The sequence below is a fragment of the Dermochelys coriacea genome, chromosome 5, assembly GCF_009764565.3.
Source record: "Dermochelys coriacea isolate rDerCor1 chromosome 5, rDerCor1.pri.v4, whole genome shotgun sequence".
Taxonomy (NCBI): domain Eukaryota; kingdom Metazoa; phylum Chordata; order Testudines; family Dermochelyidae; genus Dermochelys; species Dermochelys coriacea.
The window spans coordinates 135,795,034-135,822,455 of record NC_050072.1 but is presented as its reverse complement, the minus strand read 5'-3'; the positions used below and the strand labels follow the sequence as shown (position 1 = coordinate 135,822,455).

The window sequence follows — 27,422 nt, the reverse complement described above, 5'->3', positions numbered from 1 at the left end:
TCCCAGAGGAGGAACAGGAGTGGCAGAAAAAGACAACACCTGTCCTCAGGCCAGGGCTCTGGCCAATCCAAACCACCTTCTGGCCTGAAACAGGCCTTTTGAAGGTGGGTGAGGACAGGTGCACCAGATCCCCAACTGAATCCACCCCATCCCGACTGTCCCCTTTCTACTGTGCATGGTCCTGTATCACCTCGGACTGCTGGGTGCTCCACAGTAGAGAGGGGCTACTCCATCCAATTCTGTGCCCTCCCACCCTCCTTCCCCATCCCTTTTCAGAGGCCCTTCTCACAAACAGGTCAGGTTCATCAGAGCCACCTTTGACAACCTGAGTCTCCTCCTAAATGAAGCAAAATTGACTCTGTCTCCCCTCCAGAGGATAAAGTTTATAGGGGCAGTACTGGACTCGACCCAAGCCAGGGCATACCTGCTGGAAGCGAGGTTTCAGGCCCTGAGCGATATCATTTGAGGCCTTGGACAGTTTCCCACCACCACAGCAAGAAACTGCCTGAAGCTTCTCGGACACATGGCTGCCTGGACCTACGTGGTGCAGCATGCCAGACTCAGGCTTCAACCTCTTCCGTCGTGGTTTGCGTCAGTGTATCACCCAGCCCAGGATAGCTTGGACAGGATTGTGACCCTGCGTTGCAAGGTCCTTGACTCCCTCCTGTGATGGCCCGACACTCAGGAGGTGTGCTCAGGTTCACCACGCTGCAGCCGTCTCTGTTGCTAGTGAAGGATGCATCAGACTTGGGCTGGGGAGCACATCTTTCCCCTCTATTCGACACTGGTGAGGCCTCATCTGGAGTACTGTGTCCAGTTTTGGGCCCCACACTACAGGAAGGATGTGGATAAATTGGAAAGAGTACAGCGAAGGGCAACAAAAATGATTAGGGGTCTAGAGCACATGACTTATGAGGAGAGGCTGAGGGAGCTGGGATTGTTTAGTCTGCAGAAGAGAAGAATGAGGGGGGATTTGATAGCTGCTTTCAACTACCTGAAAGGGGGTTTCAAAGAGGATGGCTCTAGACTGTTCTCAATGGTAGCAGATGACAGAACGAGGAGTAATGGTCTCAAGTTGCAATGGGGGAGGTTTAGATTGGATATTAGGAAAAACTTTTTCACTAAGAGGGTGGTGAAACACTGGAATGCGTTACCTAGGGAGGTGGTAGAATCTCCTTCCTTAGAGGTTTTTAAGGTCAGGCTTGACAAAGCCCTGGCTGGGATGATTTAACTGGGACTTGGTCCTGCTTTGAGCAGGGGGTTGGACTAGATGACCTTCTGGGGTCCCTTCCAACCCTGATATTCTATGATTCTATGATTCTATGATCTGAGAGACTGCAGAGCTCAAGGCTTCTGGTCTCAGGCGGATCTAGGTCTCCACATCAATATCAGAGAGCTGAGAGCGGTGTGCCTGGCATGCCAGACCTTCTGGGCATACTTAACGGGACAATTTGTATCAGTCATGATGGACAACACCACCGCAATGTTCTATATCAACAAACGGGGGGGTGTACGCCCCTCTCCCCTGTGCCAGGAAGCCCTCATGCTGTGGGACTTCTGTGTAGAACATTCAATACACTTACAAGTGTCACACCTCCCCGGAGTGCAGAACGAGCTGGCGGACCACCTCAGCAAGTAGTTTCACAGCCACGAGTGGTCCCTTTGCCTGGATGTCACGATTTCGATCTTCCAGAGGTGGGGCTTTCCCCAGACCTATTTGCCACATGACACAACAGGAAGAACCAGCAGTTCTGCTCCTTCCAGAATCACAGCCTGGTCTCCCGCGCAGATGCGTTCCTCCTCCCGTGGGGAGGTTCTCTCCTGTACGCCTTTCCACCCATACCGCCGGTTCACAGGGTGCTCCTCAAGATCCGGAGAGAACGAGCTCAGGTCAGATTGATAGCACCAGCCTGGCCCCGCCAGCACTGGTACACATCTCTCCTAGACATGTCCGTGGAAGCCCCTGTCACCCTGCCGCTCTTCTCGGACCTTCTGACAAAGATCACTGTCGTCTTCAACATCTGAACCTTGAGTCGCTTCACCTCACAGCATGGAAGCTCCATGGTTGAACCCAATGGAGCTTTCATGTTCAGACCAGCTTAGACAGGTCATCCTTGGCAGCAGAAAACCCTCTACGAGAGCCACATACCTGGCCAAGTGGAAGAGATTTTCAACCTGGTCAGCGCAGCGCCATTCGTTCCCAACGCTAGCCTCAGTGCCGCTCATTCTGGACTACCTCCTCCATCTGAAGCAGCAGGGGCTTTCGTTGTCATCAATAAGGGTGCCACTTAGCTGCCATCTCTGCCTTCCACCTGGGTGCGAAGCTCCGCTCTGTGTTTGCTAACTCTATGGTGAGCCGGTTCTTAAAAGGGCTCGACAGGCTATACCATAACATGCATCAGTCTGTCCCTGCCTGGGACCTCAATCTGGTCCTTTCTAGGCTCATGGGACCCCCCATTGAACCGTTAGCGACATGCACCCTGCTCTCCCTCTCTTACAAGGTGATGTTCCTAGTAGTGATAACCTCGGCCAGGAGGGTGTCTGAGCTCAGGGCCCTGGTGTCCGACCCTCCCTGCAACATGTTCTGTAAGGACAAGGTGGAGCTCAGGCCCCATCCCGCATTCCTCCCAAAGGTTGTGTCACAGTTTCACATCAAACAGGACGTCTTTCTCCTGGTATTCTACCCTAAGCCACATTCCAGCGGCAGGGAGCAGAGGCTCCACTCTCTGGATGTCCGCAGGGCGCTACCCTTTTACATCCAGAGAACAAAGCCATTCACAAAATCTGTCCAGTTATTCATGTCAGTGGTGGGCAGAATGAAAGGACTGCCTGTGTCGTCACAACGCATTTCGTCATGGATCGCATCCTGTATTTGTGAGTGCCACAGCCTGGCAGGTGTTCCTGCACCTCCGATCTCTGCAACACTCCACCAGGGCACAGGCTTCATCAACAGCGTTCCTGGCTCAGGTTCCCACTCAGGAAATCTGCAGAGCAGCGACGTGGTCCTCCATCCACACTTTCACCCCGCACTATGCTATTACCCAGCAGGCCAGAGACGACGCGGCCTTCAGAAAAGTGCTTCAATTAGTGGAAGACTCCGACCCCATCTCCTGAACTTGGGCTTGTGAGTCCCCTGATTGGAATCAACATGAACAAGCACGTGAAGAAGAAAAAACAGTTACTCACTTCTCGGAACTGTTGTTCTTCGAGATGTGTTGTTCGTGGCCATTCCAATACGCACCTTCCTGCCCCTCTGTCGTAGTAGCCCACAAGAAAGAACTGAGGGGGTGGTGGGTCAGCAGGGCTCTACATTGAGCGCCATGAAGGCTTCAGGGGGCACCAGTCTGGCCCGACGGAGGTTGCTATGGGAAAAATCTTCTGGCTACCGTGCACGTGTGCGCACACACACCAGATTGGAATGAACATAAACGACACATCTCGAAGACCAACAGGTACGAGAAGGTGAGTAACCGTTTTTTCTCTTCCTCACTGATGTATTCCAGGTAGGGATGGCTGCTTCTGTGGGCAGCATTGCACAAGGGGCCAGGTGGAGGCAGGATACGTGACTTGGGCTGAGGTGGTGCCGCAGATTCTGGAGCGGATTATTCAGTGTGCTCCGTCTGGGCCCCAGTCCAGTGCCCTGGTGTTCCAGAGGGGCCTGGCTAAACCATCCAGTTAAACTGGAGTTCATCTGTGGAGCAGTGCATGCCACCTGGAGTGTAGCCCTGTCCATCTGTGAGGAAGGGGGCAAATTCTTTTAAAAGAGCTTAAATTGGAAATGTTTCCATGATGTTTCCCAAAGTGGTACAGCAAGTTCCTCCAGCAGAGGCCTGAATGAAACGGAGCCTGCTTCCAAGAGGAAATCAATTGGATGCTGTTGCTCTAATCTCTAGCAACCATTTCTCAGCCTCTCTCACCACAGCTTGGTGTGACTTGCTCCTCTTGACAGCCTGGCCGCTGCTTTTGGACAGTCCTTAGCATGTTAAGAAAAATTGTGCTGCCTTACAGCAGCACCCCTTCCCCACCTGCAGAATAAACCTGGAAACCGCAATGTAAACAGAGTGACTGGGGTGGAATGCTGCTCTCTTCTGTGAGCTAGCACATCCCGGGGCGCTGCTTTGTTCGAATGTATCTCATGGTGCCTGTCAAGGGTCTCCAGCAGCAGGTCTCCCTCTGCGTGCTAACAGCTACTGGCTGCCATCCAGGAGAGGCAAACAGCACTGTGCTCAGTATCTGAATTTACACCCTGAATTCATTGCTTTGCAGCTGTCTAATTCTCGGAAGGGAAAACATAAAGATTTCCGTTCGCCTATGCACCCCTGCCTCATCCCCTCACCTGACTGGTCCCCGTAACACCTCATGCCACTCTTGCCTGTCTGCCTTTCTTATGCTCACCCCAACCTCCTGCTTCTTGCCCACCTCATCCCCTCATTCTCTCACTCCCCCCTGAAATTCACCGTGGTTGGGTTAGTTTCCCACCTAGACACTATGGTGCGTGGTGTTCTGGGAATAGAGGCAAGGGATCCAGGTCTGTGTTGTCCCCTTGCCAACGTCTGTTTGAATAGTCCTCTCTGACTCTGTGGGAGAGATTGCAGGGCCACACTGTGCAAGTACACGAAAGCTTCTACATTAAAACCCATAACTAGTCGCAGCCTATGTAACATATCTGCTGGCAGGGTAGCAGTATTCTGGCATGTGGCTCCTGCAAGCTGCAGCTGCTAGAGGGCCCATGGTCTCCCTCTTATGCACTCCAACGCAGTGTGAAGCTGATCGCTGGGCTTTTCAAAAAGGCCCCGGGGAGTTGGGCCTCTTGCTGCCCTCTGTGCCACACTGCTGCCATTGTTGCAGCAGGTCGAGCAGCCCAGCCCTGTACGACTAGGGTTGCCAACTTTTTAATTGCAGAAAACTGAACGCCCTTGCCTGCCCCCTGCCCCTCCCCTTCCCCAAGGCCCTGCCCATTCTCCAAGGCCCCGCCCCGCCCCCCCGCTCACTCCATCCCCCTCCCTCTGCTGCTCACTCTCCCCCATCCTTGCTCATTTTCACCAGGCTGGGGTAGGGGGTTGGGGTGCAGGAGGGGTTTGGAGGGTGGGAGGGGGCTCTGGGCTGGGGAAGGTGATTGGGGTGTGGGAGGGGGTGAAGGCTCTGGCTGGGGGTGCAGGCTCTGGGGTGGGGCTGGGGATGAAGGGCTTGGGGTGCAGGAGGGAGCTCCCAGGTAGAGCCAAGGGGTTCAGAGTGTGGGAGGGGGCTCAGGGATGGGGCAGGGTGTTGGGTCACAGCAGGAGGTTTGGGGTGTGGGCTCCAGGTGGTGCTGACCTCAGGCAGCTCCTGGGAAGTGGCGACATGTCCCTCCAGCTCCTGGGCGGCCAGGGGGCTCCATGTGCCACCAGCCCCCGCAGGCGCCACCCCCACAGCTCCCATTGGCTGCAGTTCCTGGCCAATGGGAGCTCTGGAGCCAGCACTCAGAGTTGTGCCCTGGAGCCGGTGGCGGACAGCATGTGGAGCCCCCCTGGCTGCACCTCTGCTTAGGAGCCGGAGGGACATGGCTGTTTCCTGGGAGCTAGGCACGGAGCCTACCTGACCTCCTGGCACTGTGGCCAACCGGACTTTTAGCATCCCCATCAGCTGTGCTGATGGGAGCTGCCAGGATCCCTTTTCGACCAGGCGTTCCGGTTGAAATCAGGACGCCTGGCAACCCTACGTGCGACCTGCACTGCCGTTGTTGCAGCAGGGCAAGCAACCCAGCCCCATGTGACCTGCGCTGCCATTGCTGGCAGATGTGCAGTGAGATCCTCATTCGGTGGGGCTTCAGGAGAAGGGTGCAGTTAGTGCCTTTTATGCTCAGCAAACTCAAATAAGCTTTGGACAGCAATGAGAAAAAAAGGTCTCCCCATGCCTGGATTTCCCATGTGACCATGATAGTAATGTGCTGTGTGTCTCCTTACAGGAAGCCAGCTGCAAGTCTCACAGAGTGAATAAAGTTTTGTTTCTAGGAAACATGAAAAAGCTGCTCTCTACTGGAACATCCCGCTGGAATAGCAGACAAATTGCACTATGGGAGCAGGTGAGTCAGAGCCAGCAATCCAGCCATAGAAGCTTCAGTTTTCCTCATCAATTGGGATTCTTCATTACTTTCACTTTAACCCTTGTGCCTGCCAAATACCAAGAATTAATATGTAGCTAAGTTCCAAGGTGGTCTGTCAAGATAAAAACTCTTAGGTGAATCTTGTCTTTTGTGTATAAAATGTTATTAAATAGAAATTAATCAGTGAAGAAGCAAGGCCCGCTGAGAGCATGGCAATAATGCAAACAGAAATTGAAGCAATTTTCTAGCATTGGAAGCGGTGCCTAATATGGGAGGGAGCAGTTTCAAAGGAGCTATAGGCCGGCAGCAGGCAGATGGGAACAGCATGTCCATACTTCAGACCTGTGTGAAGAGTCTTCTGCATATCCCTTCCTCCATGACCATGGGCCCTCTCGGAACTACCCTCCCTCCCCCAAATGCAGTGGGAGCAACAGTGGGACTCAGGATCAGATGCTCTAGGGCATTTTCAAGGAAGGCACTAAGGTTCTGAGAGCGGCTGTTTCTCTCTCCTTTGACATGCCCAGGGTGATCTTTCTGTGCCTTTAGTTGAGGAGGATCTGGATGGCTCCTCTGGGCTGCTGTTCCCATTCTATGACTCTGACACTCACATGCTGTATGTGGTGAGCAAGGTAAGTGCTTTTTCTTTGAATTAACATCAATGCCACCGATTCTGTTCCCAACTACACTGCTTTTATGCCATTGGCTTCAGTGGAGTTACTCCTGATTTACATATGCTTGAGTGAGATGAGAATCACGCCATTATGCTTTAACCGAAGGTCCCCGATGAAGCAATAAGACGCTTATTGGATAATAGACAGATACTAACAGTGAATCAGGTCTTTGCAGTATTAACTGCAAAATCACGTATTGCCAGGACATCCCACAGTCTTTACCAAAGATGAGCAAAAAAGTAGCAGGAAAAGACTTCACTTGCACTCACTAGAAGTGAGGCTGAAAAGATGGGATTTCACTCTGCTCTTAAAAGCCTTTGGGGCTCACTTATCCAAGTATGGATCACAAACTGCTGTGCATTGTCTAGTATGGTACGCGTTTGGGGATCCACATGTTCTCCTCGTTGGCTCATTATATGACAGGCAGAAAAAAGTGCTTTCGTGTGTTGATCTGAAAGTTCTCAAAGTCCTGATGTGTCTAGCTCTTTAATCCTTACCCCATGGCCCTGATCCTGCGCAAACAAGCTTAACACTAACACTATGCACATGAGCTAGCTGCCTTTGTGGGAGTGGAGTCCAGCACGCTTAGGAGTACTTGCTGTGTCAGAGCCCAGGTGAGCAAAGGTCTGTCAGCTTCTGTCCCCTCTCTTTGCAGGGCCTGAGAATCAAATAATAGAGATACGTCTAGCCCCAAACTGAGCTGCACCCCCATGCAGTGGGCAGCCCAGGGCAGAGGCACCGCTGAACACCTAAAATCACAGAATCATAGACATGTAGGGCTGGAAGGGACCTCAAGAAGTCATCGAGTCCAGCCCCTACGCTGAGACAGGACCAGATATACCTAGGCCATCCCTGACAGGTGTTTTGTACAACATGTTCTTAAAAACCTCCAATGAGGGGGATTCCACAACCTCCCTTGGAAGCCTGTTCCAGAGCTTAACTATCCTTAGAATTAGCAAGTTTTTCCTAATATCGAACCAAAATCTCCCTTGCTGCAGATTAAGCCCGTTACTTCTTGTCCTACCTTCAGTGGACATGGAGAACAATTAATCAGTCTTCTTTATAACCGCCTTTAACATGTTTGAAGATTGTTATCAGGTCCTGCCTCAGTCTTTTGCAAGACTAATCATGTCCAGTTTCTTTAACCTTTCCTTATAGGTCAGGGTTTCTAAACTGTTGAGCATTTTTGTTTCTCTCCTCTGGACTCTGGCAACTCAGAGTTTAACACATTACTTCAGCTGAAGCCTCACCACTGCCCCATAGAGATGGACCGTTACCTCCTGGTGTCTTACATATGACACTCCTGTTATATATCCCTGGAATATTAGCCTTTTTCACAACTGCATCACATTGTTGACTCATATTCAATTTGTGATCCACTATAACCCCCTGATCCTTTTCAGCAATAGCCATCGTTCACCATCTAGCCAGTTATTCCCCATTTTGCAGTTGTGCTTTTGATTTCCCTTCCTAAGTGTAGTACTATAAATCAATGATACACCTTCACCTGGAATACTGGGTTCCATTTTGGTCCCTCTCTGACTAAAAGGACATAACAGAAATAAAAGGGGTTCAGAGACCAGTGGAGGAAAAATGTTAGAGGCCAGGAAAATACTTTTATATGGAAGGAGACTGGTAAGATTGGGATGGTTTAGTTTAGAGAGGAAACAAATACAAGGTAATATGATAGCGCTTTAAAAGACCAATGGGCGTTATAGAGAAGATAAACCAGGTGACCAACTTGGGCTCCCCCTCTCCTGCAGGGGCTAAGCAATGCCTTGTGTTCTCTCTTGTCATCTCTAGGGAGATGGGAACATACGATACTATGAGATAAGCTCTGAGAAGCCGCACCTGAACTACCTGATGGAATACCGCTCCCATCTACCACAGAAAGGAATCGGTGAGTTTTTATCATGTAGGTCTCATCTCACTAGGGGCCCAATGCCATACCCTGAGGGAATCCAGTGGGAATATAGGACTGGCCCACAATATCATGGGTTTTGGTGAGAAGACAGGGGGCCCAGTTGTGCTCTCACTCAGTGTTACACTGTTGTAAATCACACATCCATAGACTCCTAAAACCAGAAGGGATTGTTATGATCATCTAATCTGACCCCCTCCAGAATCCAGCCAGAAAAACTTGCCCAGTGAGCCCTGCAGTCGTCCCTGTCCCTCCCCTCCGACCCCCAAGAGCTCCCAGCTGAACTAGAGCGGATCTTTTAGAAAGAGACACCCAGTCTTGATATAAAGACTGCAAATGATGGAAAATCCCCCATATCGTTGGGAAACTGCTTCAGTGGCTATTTACCCCGGCTGTTAAAATGTGCATCTTATTCCTAGTTTGAACTCTGCTGACTTTGCTTCCAGTCTGGGAATGTCCTTGTGCTTTTGCCTGCTACACTAAAGAGCTCTCCAGTATCAGCCATCTTCTCCTCAAGCAGGGACTTACAGACAGTGTTTAAATAGTCTTTTAACCATCTTTTCGATAGGCTAATTAGATTGAACTCCTGATGCCTCTAATGGAAAGCTTGGTTTCCAGTCCTTAGATTATTCCTATGGCTCTTCCCTAAATCTTCCTCAATTTTAAATCTGGGGCAATGGTATCCCCAGTATCCCTGCCCTACTGCTACATGATATTCCCCTGTTACCATGTCCCAGGACTACATTAGCTTTTTAGGCCACATCCTGGCACTTGGAGCACGTGTTCAGTTGGTTTCCAGCATGAACCCTAAGTTCTTTGCAGCATCACTGCTTCCCCGTCCATCTGACTTTGTTCCTAGGTGTAAGACCTTGCTTTTGGTTATATTAAGACACAGTTTACTGCAAGCCAGATTTGTTTGTAGAACTGCCCCCTCCTTACTGTTATTTACCATTCCACCAATTGTGTCATCTGTAAATTTTACCTGCAAGAATTTTATAATTTCTTCCAGATCATTGTTTAAAATAGTGAATAGAATTGGGCTGAGAACTCATCCCTGTGGAGCCCTACTGGAAGCACCACACTGGGTGACAATTTTCCATTTGCAATTGCTTTTGAGATCTATCAGTTAGCCGGTTTTTCATCTATTCAATATATGCCATATTGATTTTGTATAGTGCTAGTTTTTAATCGGAATAGCATGTGATACTAAGTCAGACACTTCTTACGACTTTCAGTACATCAACACAATTACCTTTATCAGCCTAACTTGTAACCTCATCAAGAAATGCTGTCAAATGTATTTGTCAAGAAGACCTTTCCAGTGTTACCAAAATCTAGTCCACTGAATGCAGTGGTGGAAATATACACTGAGCTGACTTTGCGGTCAAGACAAGGAGCAGCCACCTTTTAAATCAGATCAAATGCACCTTAGACAGGAGGATTTATTAACAGTAAAAGTAAATGAAGCTGCTCTAAACACTCAGCAGTAGTTCAGGACTAAAGAAGGCTCATCAGTGGAGGACTTAGGGCCATATCCAGCCCCAGCCAAACACATGGGTTGCTCCACCTGTACAAAGGCAGAGACATGCTGCTGAGCAGGTTGCAGCCTGCCCCACCCTGCTTCTTACTCTTTTCTTGGGTGTGTTTTTCCAGTTACTATTGCAATTGGCTAATTGCCTGACATGGCTATTGCACCCTGGAGTCTGCGAGCTGGGGTCTGTCCACCCCAGCCACCTCTCCCTTGGATGTGCTCTGAAACAAATGTGGGGACTTGTTGTGTGGGCTATTGCTTGTTCTGCACTGCCATGGAGGTGAGTGGAGCTGCGGGTGCACCGGGCTGCGGGTGCACTGCACTGTTCACCACCGTGCAGACTGGGTAGTCAGGACTATGCATTTGTTGCAGGATGCAGACTTACAGGTCTGCTCCAATGGCTTCCTTTGATCACCTGCTGCATTGCCCAAACCTCTCTGCTCCCCTGAGGCACAGTGCAGGATCTGCTGCTGGAGACTTTAAGTCTCTGCAGAGGATGATGTAGTGGTCTGAGCCTCAGCTCTGCAATCCCCACATCTCTGGCACAGCCAGCTCAGTCCTTCATCTTTCTGATGCAGACTGAATGAGTCTTCTGCAGGGCAGGAATGTGCAGTGCCAGGCACTGGCTGCTGTCCATGGATGTTAAGATCATTAGCTCTCACATGCAGGGTGCAAATCAGGGTGTAACTCTATTAAGATGAGTGCAGTTACATCAGTATAAAACTGACGAGAGTGAGAGGAGAGTCAACCCCGCAGTTAGAGAGAGTGAGTTTTGCATTGAGGCACTTGGTGAAAATCTGGAGTGGCTGAAAGCTGGGCCAGTCCCAGTTACTCCAATTAAAATATACTTATCTCCTATTGGACTCTTAGTTCTTAAAATGATCCTTATGCAAGAAGGGACAATGCTTAAAATTGTAGCAGACTGTGGTTACATTTCAAGGCAATTATTCTTAGTAAAATTACAGAGCTACCTCCGGGTTTGTGCTGTCTGCAGATAATCTCCACGGGGAAAACAATACCTCAAGTCTGTACAGACAGGTTTCTGGCTTCTGCTCCTGCCACCTACTTTGAATTGCTCATTAGATTCTGTGGCCAGGGCACCTGTTCCATGCTACACTGGATCAACACTTGAGGAAGCCAGCATCTCATCATGGAGTACACATTCAACTTCCCCAAGCACTGCTTTCTGCAGTGTCTAGTCAGCATTGTAGGGGAATCACTCCATCAGTGGCAGCAGGAGAAGGATGCTGGTTTATATAGTGCATAGCTCAGATAGCTTTCAAAGTCAGGCAGAGCTGGGACAAGGACCATGGCCACAAACACACAGCTGCCATGTTACGCTCACTCATAGCATACAAAGCCTGGGAGATTAGACTCTTCTTACTGAGAGCTAGATTTTGACTCGCCCTAATGTGCACGTGCAGGGAGGTATAATAACCCTCCCTCACTCACACACACAGCTCCCCTGCTTGACCAAAGCAGACTTCATGCAGCTGCTGTGCCCCCAGGAACAAGTGAATGGAGAGGGGCAGGAAGTGGTCAGAGCCTTGATTCCATCCTCCAGAATGTATGGAAGTACCCCACAGTACCATGCGAGAGAGCTTCCCCACACAGTCTCTAGTACCCATGGTCTCTAGTACTCAGAGACTGGCTTCAGTCCTGAAGCAGGAGGTTTAAGAGCCCTGCCAAAATGTGTGTTACCATTAAAACTCAGGAGTTTCTTATTGGCCATAAAGAAGACTAGTCCCTCTTGCTAAATTCTGGGTCTCAGTGACTTCCTGTGGCAATGAGTTCCTGTCATGGGGCCCTCACTCCTTGGGGCTGCTTTGGGGATTCGCTCTCTTCCAGGTGCAATGCCTTGACCTGTTGTCCCCTCCTTCACTCTGCAGCGCCACTCTCATGCCAGGAGCTGCAGCTTCCTCTTAGTGACATGGCACTCCAGCTTTTCCCGCAGGTTGCTGCATGCTTTTCCCACCCATTCCGTCAGTGGCTAGTAGGGAACCTGGGCCCACCCACAAATCCAAGTTCCAAGCCAGGCACCCTACAGCACTCAGCCAAGACCTGCTCAGTCCCCAACCTTGATGCTCTCTCCCTGGGCTGCTTCCTACTTGCCTCCCACAGGCTTTTTTCTCCACCTCCCTCTCTTCTGGGAATGCCCTTCCCTCTGGGCTCTTGGGGGTCTTACTCTTTCCCTGGTGTAATGGTGTTGGCATCCACCTCTTGCCTGCACCCCTCAGTCAATCAATTGTTTGGCAGGTCTTCAGTGACTCAGTCTTTACCTTCTCCTGGCTCTGGTACAGGAACGTACCCCCAGCAGCCAGCCAGGAGCTTCTTCTTAGCTCCCCTGGTCCCTGCATGCACTGAGCTGTCTGTGGTCCTGCTGCTCTTCCAGCCAGGCCAGGAACCCAGTACTCTCTCTTCCAGGCCCAGATAGCAACTGACTGACCCTGTCTCTGCTGCCCCTCTGATTGGCTGCTTCCACTGCTTCCAAAAATCTTGGAGGATTTTTCTTCTGCTGCTCTCTGGGATTGGGTGTAGCAGGACCCTCAGGCCTCCAACAGGGGTCCTCTGGGCCTAGTCCACCCTGTCATACCTGGATTCCCTCCTTCCCTTTCTCATGCACAGAGGGTGGCTGTAGCTCCTCGCTGCAGCCATCTCTGTTGGCAGCTTCCTGGCTTTATACTAGCCCATCACATACGTGCTCAGCTGAGCTTCATGCTGCAGTCAGGGGTTGCTTCTCCAGCCTAATCCCCACATGCGGGGTCTATCATAATTGGCCTTTTCCAGCTTTCGTAAGCCTTTCAGGGCTGTTGTGGGGTGAACACCCCATCAGAGTTCCACAGGCTAATCACAAGTTGTGTGAAGAAGTGTATCCTCTTTATCGGGTTTTAATTTCCCACTTTTCAATGCCATCAAATGTCCCCTTGTCCATGCGTTCTGAGACAGAGAAAACAGGAGCTCCCAATCACACATCTCTGGGCCAGTCACTATTTTATAGACTTCTGTCATGTTCCTCTCCGAGATAACAAACCCAGTCTGTTCAATCACTCCTCACAGGGGAGTGTTTCCAGGCCCTTGATTCTGTGGTGTGAAAAAGGAAATTCTGCATGCACAACATTAATTTCTGTGCAAATTCTGCACATGTAGTAGCACAGAATTCCCCCAGGAGTATATAATGGTACTAACACTTACCTATCTCTACCGGAAATACTTTGCCTGATGCAACCTACGAGCGCGTCGACCTTTTTCACAGCTACATCATACTGGCAGCTCATAGTCATCCTGTGATCAACCAATACATGCAGGTCTTCCTCCTCCTCTGTCCCTTCCAATGAATACGTCCCCAGCTTATAGCAAAAATTCTTCTTATTAGTCCCTAAGTGCATGACCTTGCAATTTGCACTATTAAATTTCATCCTTTTTCTATTACTCCAGTTTTCAGGGTCCTCCAGATCTTCTTTAATGATATTCTGATCCTCTTCCATACTGGGAGTACCTCCCAACTTTGTGTCATTATGATGGAGTGTACAAATCCCACACTGAGCAACAAGGGCTTATTTTGGGCTCAGCCAGCCCCGCCCCGCCACATCTGCAGCAAATGCTCCATCTGCTGGAGGAATTAAAAGGCAGCGAATTAGCTCAGTTGGGGAGCAGCGCTGAAGGTGAACAGACCTGTAGCCCACAGCTCCAGCAGAGCAGAGCAAAACGAAAGCTAAAGGCTCTGACGCGGCTGCACAGAGGGGCCCTCTGTGAAGAAAGGGAGAACCCTCCTGAGAGGCAAGCAGAAAGGGAAGTATCATGTGGCCCTGGACAGTGGCGACTTCCTCCTGCTTCCTTGTGATTTGGATTTTCCCACCAGGCGAAGGCCTTGGACTGAAGTGACCCCAGGTGGGAAGACGAGAGGAAGAGGCTGAGGGAGAACAGCCTTAAGTAGTTTTGGTTGCCACGTTACTGGTAGTCCAAGGGGCCCTGGGTCAGAGCCCAGTGGAGTGGGAGGGCTCTGACTTAGGACCCTCCCGACCATCAGTGTCAGGGCTAACCATGGAGACCCGTTTCTCTTGTGGGTGTCCAGGCCGCCATTAACGGGAATGTCCCTATATGGAGTACAGCTATGGGCAAGTATGGACGGCAGGGAGCCATGCTCGAAAGCACGCTCCAGCAAAACTAACAGTTCCTGTACAAATAAATGGGACTGAGGTAATAGGTCTAGTAGACTCGGGATGTGAGCAAACACTCGGTCCGGGACGACCTAGTCCCCAACCCTGAAGTCCTCGGAGAGACCATCTTCCTTTAGTACATTCACAGGGATATTAAATCCTATCCCAGTGTCTGGGTAGAGGTCACCATAGGGGATAACATGAGGCCCCTCGTAGTAGGGCAAGCCCCAACCTCAGCCTACCCCGTTATCTTGGGTCAGGATTGGGAGCACTTTTCTGACCTATTGAGGGGATGAAGACCTGTTCCTGGGAGCCCAGAGAAAGTGCCCGAGGGAACCAAGGCAGGCAGGGAACCCTTACCTGTGACCCTGGTGGGAGTAGGTGAGGAGCAGGACCCCGGGGAGGGGGGTTCCCACCAACAGAGAGTGCCACCAGAAGATCCGCCAAATCAGGAGACATTACAAACCCTGCTCCTGGAAGGGAGTTACTGACCTGAGAGATGGATTTTTTGGAGGACCAGAGGGAGGATAAGACCTTGACCCATGCATATGAACAACTCCCAGTGATTAACAGTGAGGTCATAGATCCCCACAGGGCTGTGCAGTACCCACACTTTGAGCTCCAAGAGGAATGATTATATTGGCTGGAAAAGGGCCATTGGATGGGGGAAATCCATTCACAACTCCTTGTCCTTCGGCCGTATTGGTGAGAAGTCATGTGATTGGCCCCTGCCATCCCCTCCGCAGGCCATCTTGGACAGGAGAAAACTCTTAGACTGCTTCTTCTGGCCTGGCATACATCAAGAAGTAAAAAACTTCTGCAACTCCTGCCTGGAATGCTAGCTAGTCAGGCCAAAAGGAGGGATGAAAGCCCCCCCTCGTCCCTCCCCTGGTCATCGATGTCCCCTTCAAATGAACTGGGATAGACCTTGTCGGCCCCCTGGAAAAAAGTGCTGCCAGATAGAAACACCTATTGGTAATAGTTGATTATGCGACTCGCAATCCGGAGGCAATCCAACTACGTAACACCAATGCGAAGACTATTGCCACGGAACTTTTGAAAGTCTTTGCTCAAGTAGGAGTTCCCAAGGAGATTCTCACTGACCAAGGCACCAATTTCACATCCCACTTGATGAAACAGGTCAGTGAGCTTTTAAGAATAAAGAGCCTCCGGACCTCCATTTATCACCCGTGAACGGATAGCCTAGTTGAATGCTTCAACCGAACCCTGAAGCAGATGCTGAAAAGGTTTATGGCAAAAGACGTCCGCCATTGGGATCAACTGATCCCCCCCTCCTGTTTGCCATTCAGGAAGTCCCGCAATCCTCTACAGGCTTCTCCCCATTTGAGCTCTTGTATGGGAGACGGCCCCGGGGAATCCTCAACCTGGTCCGGGAGATGTGGGAGGGACAAACTCTGAGAGCCCAGAATGTCCTACAGTATGTGTTGAGACTCAGGGGGAGACTTGAGACTGTGGGAGCTGTGGTTAAAGAAAACCTCCTCACCGCCCAACAAACCCAGGAAGGCTCCTATAACAAGGGAGCGCAAGTATACACTTTCAGGCCAGGCAATCAAGTCCTCCTTTTACTCCCAAGTATGGAGTCTAAACTACTGGCCAAGTGGCAGGGGCCCTATGAAATTGTGCACCAAGTCGGGCCAGTCAATTATGAGGTTAGACAACCTGATAAACAGAAGCCCACCCAGGTCTATCACATCAACCTGCTGAAGGCATGGAAAGAACAAGAAAGTCTATTCATCAACCCTCTACCCCACAGAACCAGAACTGGGGCCCCAAGTACCTTATGCCCTGTCCCCAGAGGCTCTACAGAAGGGGGAACAACTTTGCCCTGAACAAAGAGCCCAGGTGCAGTGCCTGGTGAAAGCCTTCCCAACGGTGTTTTCCTCCCTACCACCTCATGCACCACCACATCCAAACCGAAACTGGACAGATCGTCCGGGAGACCCCCGGCTGCTTCCCCGGAAAGTGTGTGAGGCAGTAAAACAGGAAGTCCAGACCATGTTGGAGCTTGGGGTCATTGAGGAATCCCACAGCGAGTGGTGAAGCCCTGTCATATTAGTCCCAAAGCTGGATGGCACCATCTGGGTTTGCATTGACTTCAGAAAGGTTAATGTGATCTCCAAATTTGATGCCTGCCCCATGTAGATGAATTACTAGACCGGCTGGGCGAAGATCAGTACATCACCACCTTAGAGTTAACAAAGGAGTATTGGCAAATCCCATTCACACCAGAATCGCAAGAAAAAAAATGCTTTTGCCACTCCTTTCGGTCTTTACCAGTTTCGAACTATGCGCTTTGGACTCCATGGGGTATCTGCAACATTCCAACACCTTATGGACCAGGTGTTGCAGCCCCAAAACTCATACTCTGCAGCCTATTTTGGTGATGTGGTCATCTAAGGCGGAACCTGGGAAGAACATCTGGCCCAAGTGGCGGCCGTGTTCTACTCCCTGCACAGGCTGGACTAACAGCAAATCCTGCAAATTGTACAATAGGGGAAGAGGAAACCATCTACCTGGGATACATTTTGGGGAAAGGCCAGATCCAGCCTCTTATAGATAAAGTCCAGGCCCTTAAGGACACCCCATGACCTACCAACAAGAAACAGGTCAGGAGATTTTCGGGACTGCTGCCAGTTTGTACTGAGGTTCTTGACAATCACGCTCCTCTCACTGATCTCATCACGAACGACAGCCCCAAGAAAGCACACTGGTCCGAAGCCTTTCAAGAATTGAAAGAACACCTCTGTACAGAACCAGTCTTATTCAGTCCAGACTTCTCCAAAGAATTTATTTTGCCGACAGATGCTTCCGATGTGGGACTCTGCGCTGTTTTATCTCAGGAAATAAAGAGGGAGGAACACCCAGTTGTCTATTTGAGCTGCAAGCTGTTCCCACTAGAACGAGCCTACTCTGTCATAGAAAATGGGCCATAGACTTGCTCCAATACTATCTCCTAGAAAACCCATTCAAGCTCATCACCGACGATGTCCCGTTAAACACCATGAAGGACACAAACCTCCGCCTGATGCGCTGGTACCTGTCTCTCCAGCCCTACGCGTTCCAAATTCAGCATCGAGATAGGAAAGCTCACCAGAATGCTGACTTCTTTTCCAGAGAATGGGGGGAGCAATTGGATGGCCCCAACTCCCCTGGCTCCATCTTGAGGGGGATGGTGTGTGATGGGGTGTATAAACCCCACACTGAGCAACAAGGGCATACGGGCTCATTTTGGGCTCAGCCAGCCCCACCCTGCCCCACCTGCAGCAAATGCTCCATCTGCTGGAGGAATTAAAAGGCAGCGAATTAGCTCAGTTGGGGAGCAGCGCTGAAGATGAGCAGACCTGCGGCCTATAGCTCCAGCAGAGCAGAGCAAAACGAAAGCTAATGGCTCTGACGTAGCTGCTCAGAGGGGCCCTCCGTGAAGAAAGGGAGGACCCTCTGCAGAGACAAGCACAGGGAAGTATCCTGTGGCCCTGCACAATGGCGACTTCCTCCTGCTTCCTTTTGATTTGATTTTCCCACCAGGCGAAGGCCTTGGACTGGGGTGATTCCAGGGGAGGAGACGAGAGGAAGAGGCCTTAAGTAGTCTTGGTTGCCAGGTTACTGGTAGCCCAAGGGGCCCTGGGTCAGAGCCTGGTGAAGTGGGAGGGCCCAGGCTCCCCTCCCCACAACCCCCTTGGCAGTCCAGGGTTGTGGCTGTGACCACTACGCCATGCTTCCCAACCAGACTCTGAGTGGAGACCACTACAATTTTTATTATCACACACTCACTTTATGTGCCAAGTCATTAATTAAAATGATAAATAAGATTGGTCCCTGAAGTGGGGTCACTGGCAGTTGGGGGTGCAGACCCCCCCTGCCCCTCTCCATGTCTGTGCAGTGGGGTCACTGGCAGCCAAGGCAACCCATCATTAGGTGCTTGAAGCCTGTCTGCTTCAGAAGGAATCCAGCTCTCAACCAAATATACTGTATCACTTAGGGAGATGGGAATTGCCCCCAGGGCCCCACAGCCATTTGTCCAGTACAAGCCACCTGGCTCTTTGTAATGTCACTTGAAAAGAGAAGGGGCTGTACCTGCCCTCTGAGGCATGTGTCCGGTGGGAGGGTCAGTACGCCCGCATGGGATCTTTGCTGGTGGAAGGGCGCTGTTACAAACCCCACCTGCCATTTCTTCTGCTCTCCCCTCAGGAATCATGCCAAAGAGGGGCCTTGACGTGTCGGCCTGCGAGATCTTCCGGTTCTACAAACTGATCCCAGGCAAAAGCCTGATTGAGCCCGTCTCTATGATTGTTCCTCGCCGGGTAGGTGTGCGTAAGCAGCCCTCTCACTCCCAGCCACTGTGCTTGATAGTGCAGAACTGAGCAGGGAGGGAGAGGCACAGGCTGAGCGGGTTTCCTTTGTAAGCTCTGTGGCCTAGAACCGACCAGAGAAGGGAGCTGACAGGGCAAGGCAGTACCTTGTTTATATAGGAACTGTGCATCATTTGGGGACATTGAGGTATAATTGGGGTACATTTTGTACCCAGGGCTGCTGTTTTGGAGATCAGCCCATTGGGAACGTCCTGGACAATGACTGGGCTTGGGGTTACCCTGATTGGAGAGTGATGGTTGCCAAGGTTGGGTAAGAGGACATGGATAAAGCCAGGAGTAGGGAAAGAGAGTGCATGCTTCTGGGCTGCTGGCGGATAGGGAGTCTGTGGAGGGTCATTGCTACCACTGATTCTTTTCTAAAAGAGCTGAGCTGAAAGAAGCAGCTGTATTCTGTGGAGGGAGCAGAGCAGCTGGGGGAATCTGGTCCTCAGTGGAGAGCTGGTGTTTACAGGCAGAGTGGAGTAGCTGTTCCAGCATACTAGCAACACCTTGCTGAGAGCTCTCGATCACACCCAAAGGCTGGAGCAGTGCAGCAGCTTGACCAGCTAGCAGCACTGAGTGAGGAGCAGCACTGCAAAGAGCTGAGCTGCTGGAGAGCAGCTGTTCGGAGGGGGTGGCTCATTCTGAGGATGGATTTAGTTTGGGACTGTGACTCCTGCATGTTAGGGTAGTAGTGATAGAAATCGGTAAGTGATAAGGTTTATACAAGTTCACCCTGTCATTTCCCTTTCCTTTCTTCCATAAAGTTTTCCTGTTGAAAACCCTCTGGAAGTGGGGAATAAATTGCCTATCAAAGGCACCGGAGTGCTGTAGATCTACATATAGGTTCCCAGGTTCCTGGTTTGGGGCTCCAAGTGGAGTTAATTAAGTTTTAGGAAAAAAGCCTTTAAAAGTGCATCTCCAGCCCTTGATTGCTGCCAAGGCCACTGGCGGAAGGGTTGCTCCTTTCTGAGACTGCCGTGGAGCCAGGTGCTTGGCTGGGGTAAAGGGGGAATCTGCATTGAAGTAACAGCCCTGAGCTGATTCTCACCAGCCCAGGGTCTAGCACAGGTTGTTCCCTCCTGACACATCCTCATGGGCCCGTGCTTCAGAATGCAGGAACTGTTCTTCTCCTGCCTGGTGGTCCCCTGTGTCATCTTGTGTGGGGATGGAGTCACTGAAATGAGTATGAATGGCTTGAGAACTGCTTGGCAGTCAACTTTCTCAAACACAGCCTCCCCAAGGAGAGCCATTTATAAGAAGGGTGGCATGACCTGATCAAGCACAGGTACCACCGGTACCGGGATGTCTACACTGCGTGAGCTCTGGTGTAGAAGAAGCTGATAAATATGTCCAGCCTCAGCCCTGGTGCAATGACAGTGCAGGTGAGGAACTCCTGTCACGTGCTCCCTGATCAGCTCATGTCATGGCTCCATGAGCTACTGAGTCTGACAGTGGAAGCTGCATCCCTGTTTATAAACTGGGTGATAAATGTACACTGGTCAGGCTCTAACCAGGCAGGGCAAGACGGTACAGCTCCGGGGTGCAAGGCGAAGGAGGGGCATATGTGCGTATTACCCAGCCAGCCCAGTTTATAAACCTATGGCAGCATTATGCAGTCGGCTCTTCCCTCAATGTGAAGAGGACATGCACCAGGCTTTGTAAACTGACCTGGGGTTTCTCAAGCACTTCACACAAAAATACACCTGTTTTAGGTAAAGTATAAAACAGATTTATTAACTACAGACGTATAAATTTGAAGTGATTACAAGTGGCAGGCATAAAAGATCAGAGAAAGTTCCCAAAGAAAATAAAAGATAAACACACAATCTAAATCTTAAACCTTATTACATTAAGTAGGATTTAGATCAGCAATTTTCTCACCCCACCGGATGTTACAGTTCTTAATGCACAGGCTTCTCTTAAGCCTGGACCAGTCTCCTCAGATGACCATTGTCTTCTCGGCATTCCTGTTGCTTCCAGGGTAGGTGGAGGAGGGGAAAGGCAAAGGCATATTGCAACAGTTTTCTGTTTTATATCCTTAGTCCCTGTGCTGAGAAGATACTTGCCCAGACATGTCTTGGTGGGCTTTGCTGAGTCTCTGGGTTGAGCAATCTCCTGGTGTGGTCTTGTCCAACTGAGTCATAGAGTTGAGCAGTCCCCATTGTGTGGTGCTTGGGCAGCTGTCATTGATTGTAAATCCCTTGATTACAACTCCCCTGATGAGTAATGGTCACTGAGCACCCTCCTGGGCGTGGTTTGCCTTCTTTGTATGTCACTAGCAAACTTACAACATATTTCAGTAACAACCATACAGAAAAATCTCATAACTTTATACACACTAACAATATACATATTTGGACAGAAGAACAGCTTTCAGGAGATCATGACCTTTAATATGATACCTCACATGGCATGCGTTGTATGAAATATCACAACCATATGTGATTAATGAATATGGGGGTTGCAGGGTGCCATTTTGAGGTACAGTGTATCACACTACACCAGCACTTTCAAACCATCCAACTCCTTCCTGCTTGTGCTTTGTCTTTAATGTTCACCCTGGCTGAAATCCTGACCCTACTGAAGTTAATGGAAGCTTTGTCATTAACGCCCCTTCATATGGTGCTTGCATAAATAACAGTCTTACTGAAATGAACTAAAAAGTGTCTTGCGAAATTCCCCTCTTCCAATGCAAGTAAGTGTTGAGCAAAGGAGAGAGAATGTCTCTGGTTATTTTGTTGTCATCCTCCTTCTAGTAGAGGGGAGCCACATGGATTTGGTGTCAGGGCTAGTAAATTTTCATGGCAAATTTGAAGGTCATAAACAAAACGTGGCTGTTGGAATCAGTTATTGTGAAATGCTCCCATGGCTATTCTATCAGGCTGAACATTCTTCTTCCCAGTGACATGCTGAAGCTGCCCATAGCTGGCAGGGGCAGCTGTGACTGTGCTGTCTGTGTATTTGCAGTCGGAGTTGTACCAGGAAGACATCTACCCGATGACAGCTGGAGCCCAGCCAGCACTCTCGGCGCAGGAATGGCTGAATGGAATTAATAAAGGTCAGGCTTGCAGAAAGAGGAGATTGGATTGTCTGGTGTGGACACACAATGTCATTAGCTATTTTACCCGTTGGCTATTGGAAAACCATGGCAGAGGGAAAAATATGTCAATAACAAATCTCTACTGAGTGGCACAGAGCCATCTCTGTTGTGTATTGCCTTTGGAAATAACTCCACACTTGAGCCTGATTATTTGAACCTACAGATCTCCTGTGTTTTGTTCAGTGCTGATGTGATGTGTGCTAACCATTCACCTACTTGCATTGTAGGGCCTGTCCTGGTATCTTTGAAACCAGGCTCTGAAATTCTGAATTCCTTACCACAATTTCCTAAGGAAGAACCATCACTGCGGTCAACAGAATCAAACTGGTACCAGGACAGGACAGAAAGAATGGCAAAGAAGGAAATTCAGAAGCAAAGTGGGATCCAAGAAAAGAGAGGCCAGAAAAAAGTGGAGGAAAGATTGCAGGAAGACAGACAAATGCGGCTTTCAAATGGCTACGACCTATTCGAGTGTCCTCCACCCAAAACCGAGAACGAGGTCTGGCTATGGGAAAGCATGTGGGCATGGGGGGAGAATTACATACAGCTGGCAAAGCATGCAAACTGCAGAATGTTTTGAACTGAAAAACAGTGCCAAAGGTCTGCAGTGTGGGACTTGGGTGCATTAGCAGAGCTAAAGAAACCCCCCCTTCACTGCCAGCATGCCGGGCACACAACTAGCGCTGGCCAAGACCCGTCCATGTCCCTGCCCCCCAGGAGTTCACAATGTAAACAGACAAAGGAATGGTTACCATTGCCATTGGACAGATGGGAACTGAGCCCCAGAGAGACTGAGCCTTGGTCTACACTACAGAGTTAGGTCAACATAAGGCAGCTTACATCAACCTAACCTCTCTAAGTGTCCACACTAAAATGTGGCTCCCACAGATGTAAATCGCCCACTACACTGACTTAATAACTTCACCTCTGTGAGGGGCATAGCACTTAGGTTGATGTCGTTGTCAGGGTCAATGTAGACACTGTGTTCTTTCCATTGCCTGTTGACTGTCAGCCCTGCGCAGGGCTCGCAGCTGGAACCCGCCCTCCGCTGCTGGGCCCACAGCAGAAGCTGTCAGCCAGTCCCAGGGCTCCCTTTCACAGCAGGGAGCCTACCAGAAGTGAAATTGACATTCTTGTCGGTTTCATGGCTGCTATGATTTCACATTTGGTCTCTGACTGTCAGCCCCGGGGCGAGAGGGCTCTGGCAGGTGAGCTCTGCACAACTGTCAATGCCCCACTTCAGTCAGTGCAAGCTCTTCTGGTGAGGACGTACACTGTCGGCAGAAGGAGGGTAGTGTGGATCACAACAGCCAATTGAATTACTGCAGTGGCTGTAGGTGGACCTAACATAAGTTGACCTAATTTTGTAGTGTAGACAGTCCCTCAGTGTCTACACTTAAAATGTATCTCCCACCGATGTAACTCACCCGTTATACCGATTTAATACTCCACCTCCGCAAGAGGTGTAGTGCTTCAGTCGATGTAGTTAGGTCAATGCAGCATCAGTGTAGACACCATGTTGCTTACATTGTGTGTGGATGCCTTTCAGAAGCCATCCCACAATGCCCCACACTGACAGTTAAATCGATGCAAGCAGTGAGGGTGCGCACTGCTGACACCAAGAGCATAGTGTGGATGTGTAAAAGTGATTTAATTACTTTGGTGGCTGTACATTAATGTAACTTAGGTCGACTTAATTTTGCCCTGACTGACTTGCCTAAGGGCGCATGGGGAGTCAGTGGCATAGCCTGGAATTGGACCCAGTGTCCTGAGTGCCAGGGCAGTGTTTTAGCAACCAGCCCTTTGGTGGATTGGAGTCACCTTGCCTGGGGGTGGGGCTGGGATGAAAATAAATGCATATTCTTCTGTCTCTTTCCTTTCCTGTGTGTTAAGGACGTAGAGCTTTGCTGGGACCTAGCCAGGGCAAGGTACCTAGTCTAAGCTGTCAGGTAGTGGCAGCAGTGCCTAGCTGCTTTGGGAGGGTCTGGGCACCCTGGTTTTTGCTGTGGTGCTGTAGAGCTGCAGTCGAACAGAAACTTTCATGTGCATTTTGCCAAACCCAGCTGGGGCACAACAGAAATAAACAGAATGCTGTTTGTTTTACAGCTGCTGCAGATGTTTTACCGACAGCAGGAAGAAATCCGGAGACTGCGAGAGCTGGTTAACCAGAGGGACATCCAAATCAAACAGCTAGAACTGGAGATTAAAAACATCCGCATGGACTCGGGCAGGTACTGAGGCGACAGGCCCACTCTGCAGCCATGGCATGCACTGTGCCTGCAGCAGACACCGCGCTGCCTCATGAGAATGACTCTTTTATGTTTTGCATTGGGAAAAAGGAGGTGAATGCAGTGCAGACTTCCTTTGGCTCCGATAGGACAGCAGGCAGGTGGCTGTGTGCTGCATGTGGATCTGCTTGGCTGCTCTACAGTGTGCTGCCAGCCAGTTCTCTCACGGCAGGTGTTCCCAGGTTAAAGGTGCTTCTAGAGCTGCAACCAAGTCCAAGGAGACTGAGGCTGGAACAGTGCAGGAAAGGCTCTGGTCTGCGGCTTCCATGTGACTCCCCTGCGTCCTGCAGGCTTTAGGCATGGGGCCTGCTGTCAGCCTGTGCTTGGACTGCAGCTGCAGTGGCCCTGCCCCCCATGGCAGGTGGGGAAGGCTGCCAGTGCCAGACAAGTGCTGTATGGAGTGGAGCCCTCAGAGGTAGCCCCTATCTCAGAGGAACCATCACGACACCCAGGGGGGAACTGGTCTCTGCTGCTGCTCTTCCCCTGGCCCCCACAAAAAGTGTGTTTAGTCATGAGAGCAATGAACTCCTGCTGCAGGCTGCACACTGCCTCCTCCCCTTGTTCTCGTGCAGCAGAAAGCCCCCAGGGCAGGCTGGATAGCAGCCCCTGTCCCTGCAGGCACTAATCCAGCCCAGGGGCACCGGTACAGGGGAGGGGTGGGAGGGGGCAGAGGCCGTGGCTCCCATCACTTTTAAAAGTGGGAGGGCATAGCCACTTTTTTTCCTGTCTAAGGGCAGTGGAGAAGAGCAAGCCATTGGCAGGGCATTGGGGGGAAGAGGTGGAGTGAGGGTCGGGCCCTGGGGGAAGGAGTGGGGGTGGGGCCGCAGTTCAGGCACCAGTGGCCCCTCCACTTCTAGTGAGCTTCCGGCGCTCCTGATCCTGCCCCAGGGAGATCAGGCTGCATGCTGGCATGAAGGCCTGTGGGCACAAGGGGTGATATCAAAGGACAGCACACTGCACTAACAAGGGCCGGGATTATGTCACACAATGCTCTCCGTGCTTCCTGGAGGAGGGCAATGAAGGGGAGCTCTGCCCAGGACACACCTCTCAGGGCACATAGGCAATGAGACTGCTGGCCTCACTGTTTTAGGCCTTAGTCTCCCAGAAGAGTGAGATAGTCACTGAAGGCAAGTGGGTGCAGAAAATCCATGTGAGAACATCTCTTCCCCCTGCACAAGGGCTTAGTCAGGGAGTGTCCCTGCCATAAAGCCAGTACCAGAGACCTGGACAGGCTCTGCAATGTTCTCCTTGGTGTCACCTCAAGCTCCACGACTCTAAAGCTGAGGTTAATATCTCCCCTGATGTTTCCCCTTCTCTGGCTTATTATTAGCAGCTAACTGCTCTGCATAGAGCTCTGTAGGCCTGCACTGCACTACCCTGGATGCCCCAAGCCTTCAGTGCACCGCACATGGTGTTCTAGGGTTGCCCTGCTGTACAAGGCACTGTAGGCCTGCACTGCACTGTACTGGATGCCATAGGTCCACACTGCACTGCACAGGGCACTGTAGGGCTGCACTGCACTGGGCATCATTGGCTTGCCCTGCACTGCATTGCACTGCACACAAGGAGTGACAGCCCAGAGTCATGTTAACTCTGGCATAAGTCTCTTGGCCCCAGCTGGAGACTTGGGCCCATTGCTTGCCCCAAACAGCTTAACACTCTCCAACCTTCCCATTAAAGAGGCTTGACGCCCTTGTCTGTCTGTGAGGCTTCCTTCTCCTCCTTGTACATGCAGCCCATTGCCAAACCTGCTGCCATCTCTGCACTCTCTCAGCTTTGTCCCCTGTCCTCTCCTGCCTTAAGACCTGCAACTTCCCCTTCCCTGGCCTCCCCCAGGCCCATCCTGTCCCATTCCCCACCCACCGCCACCACCACCACATAGGCACCCACATCATTTTCCTGACCTGCTTCCCTACCTGCCTGGCTGCCCCATTGCTTCCAGCCACTTTTGGCTCAGCCCCTGCCTGCTGCTGGGCTCTACTGCCTCATCTGCTCCTCTCTGCACCATCCAAAGGGCACATCCACCCGCTCCTCTGCCGCCTTCGATCATGCCTCCCTGCAGCTCCTTCTGCACTGTCCCACCCAGCGTGTCTGCAACAGCTGCCCAGCCACGGCCCTGTATCCCAACACTGCGTTGCCGTGTCAGGCTTCTGGCCCTGCAGAGAAGGTGTGGGTCAGTTACAGGCCTGGCCCCGACGGCTCCCACCTCTGATGCTCTGTGAACAGAAAGCAAGGCTGTAGGTGGGAGCCGGCTTTCACCTGCACTCCGATAAGGGGAGTCCGTCTGCTGGGGATGGGTGGGAACAGGGCTGCATGCCAGGTCCAGTCTCTGAACTCAACCATTTTCCAAGTGACAGAAAGAAGAATGGCTGTATCTAAAAGTCACTGCAACAACTGCAAGAGAGAATTGAGGGCCGTGTCCCGCAAAACTCCCATGGGCCCAGAACTTGCTAGCCCTGCCTCCCAGGAGAATGCCCTGAAGAGACATGTTTGCAGGGTTGGGCCCAAACATACTTAAACTCTGGTATGTAGGAGTCAAAGAAGAACTGCAAAAGCCTCTCTTTAGCTATGTGGCAGGGAGAGTTCACACAGCCTCATGCAGCTCTAAATAAAAGCCAATGAACGTAGGTGCTTAAACCAGTCACACACTTCCTTGCAAAAAGAAAAGGAGGTCTTGTGGCACCTTAGAGACTAACAAATTTATTTGAGCATAAGCTTTCGTGAGCTACAGCTCACTTCATTGGATGCATCACGAAAGCTTATGCTCAAATAAATGTTAGTCTCCAAGGTGCCACAAGTACTCCTTTTCTTTTTGCGAATACAGACTAACACTGCTGCTACTCTGAAATACTTCCTTGCCTCACTGTAAACTGGTCCCCTCTATTGGCCAAGGGGGAAAACTATGTTCTTCTTTTAATAGTGCCCCTGTGTGTGTGCTCCACTGCACCTGCATACACGCCTCTCAAGCCCTTGGTCAGAGATTTTCCATTAGCAGTGTCTGTCCAACCACGCATGCGCTCTACACCAGTGCTTCTCAAGCTAATTTTTTTTCCCCCAATGCACATGCAGACCGGCAGCCCCTGGGTCACGGCCTGGCACCGGTCCACTGACCACCACTTTGAGTAGCACTGCTGTACACAACCTTGTGGCGCCACCATCCTACCAGCATATAAACAGGCAGATGAGAAATATTTTTACCCCAGGGACTCAGAATATTCGTTTTCCTGCTGCCTCTCACCTAATTCCCTTGTGATAGATGCTGTAAAGTGGGGTAAGTGGCACTACTCCAGGTTTACTCC

At 50.7% G+C, this 27,422-nt stretch overlaps 1 protein-coding gene across 1 annotated transcript in view; it reads left to right on the top strand.

The window, feature by feature from the left end:
* The window catches only part of CORO2A (coronin 2A), a 61,035-nt gene extending 33,711 nt beyond the window's left edge, over positions 1 to 27,324 (top strand). Inside the window, 7 exon segments of the mRNA XM_038402497.2 lie at positions 5,945 to 6,061; positions 6,607 to 6,711; positions 8,557 to 8,653; positions 18,572 to 18,684; positions 21,703 to 21,793; positions 22,063 to 22,334; positions 23,942 to 27,324. Of these exon segments, the coding sequence (XP_038258425.2) occupies positions 5,945 to 6,061; positions 6,607 to 6,711; positions 8,557 to 8,653; positions 18,572 to 18,684; positions 21,703 to 21,793; positions 22,063 to 22,334; positions 23,942 to 24,073 (927 nt within the window). The 3' untranslated portion in view covers positions 24,074 to 27,324.
* Positions 27,325 to 27,422: the final 98 nt, after the last annotated feature.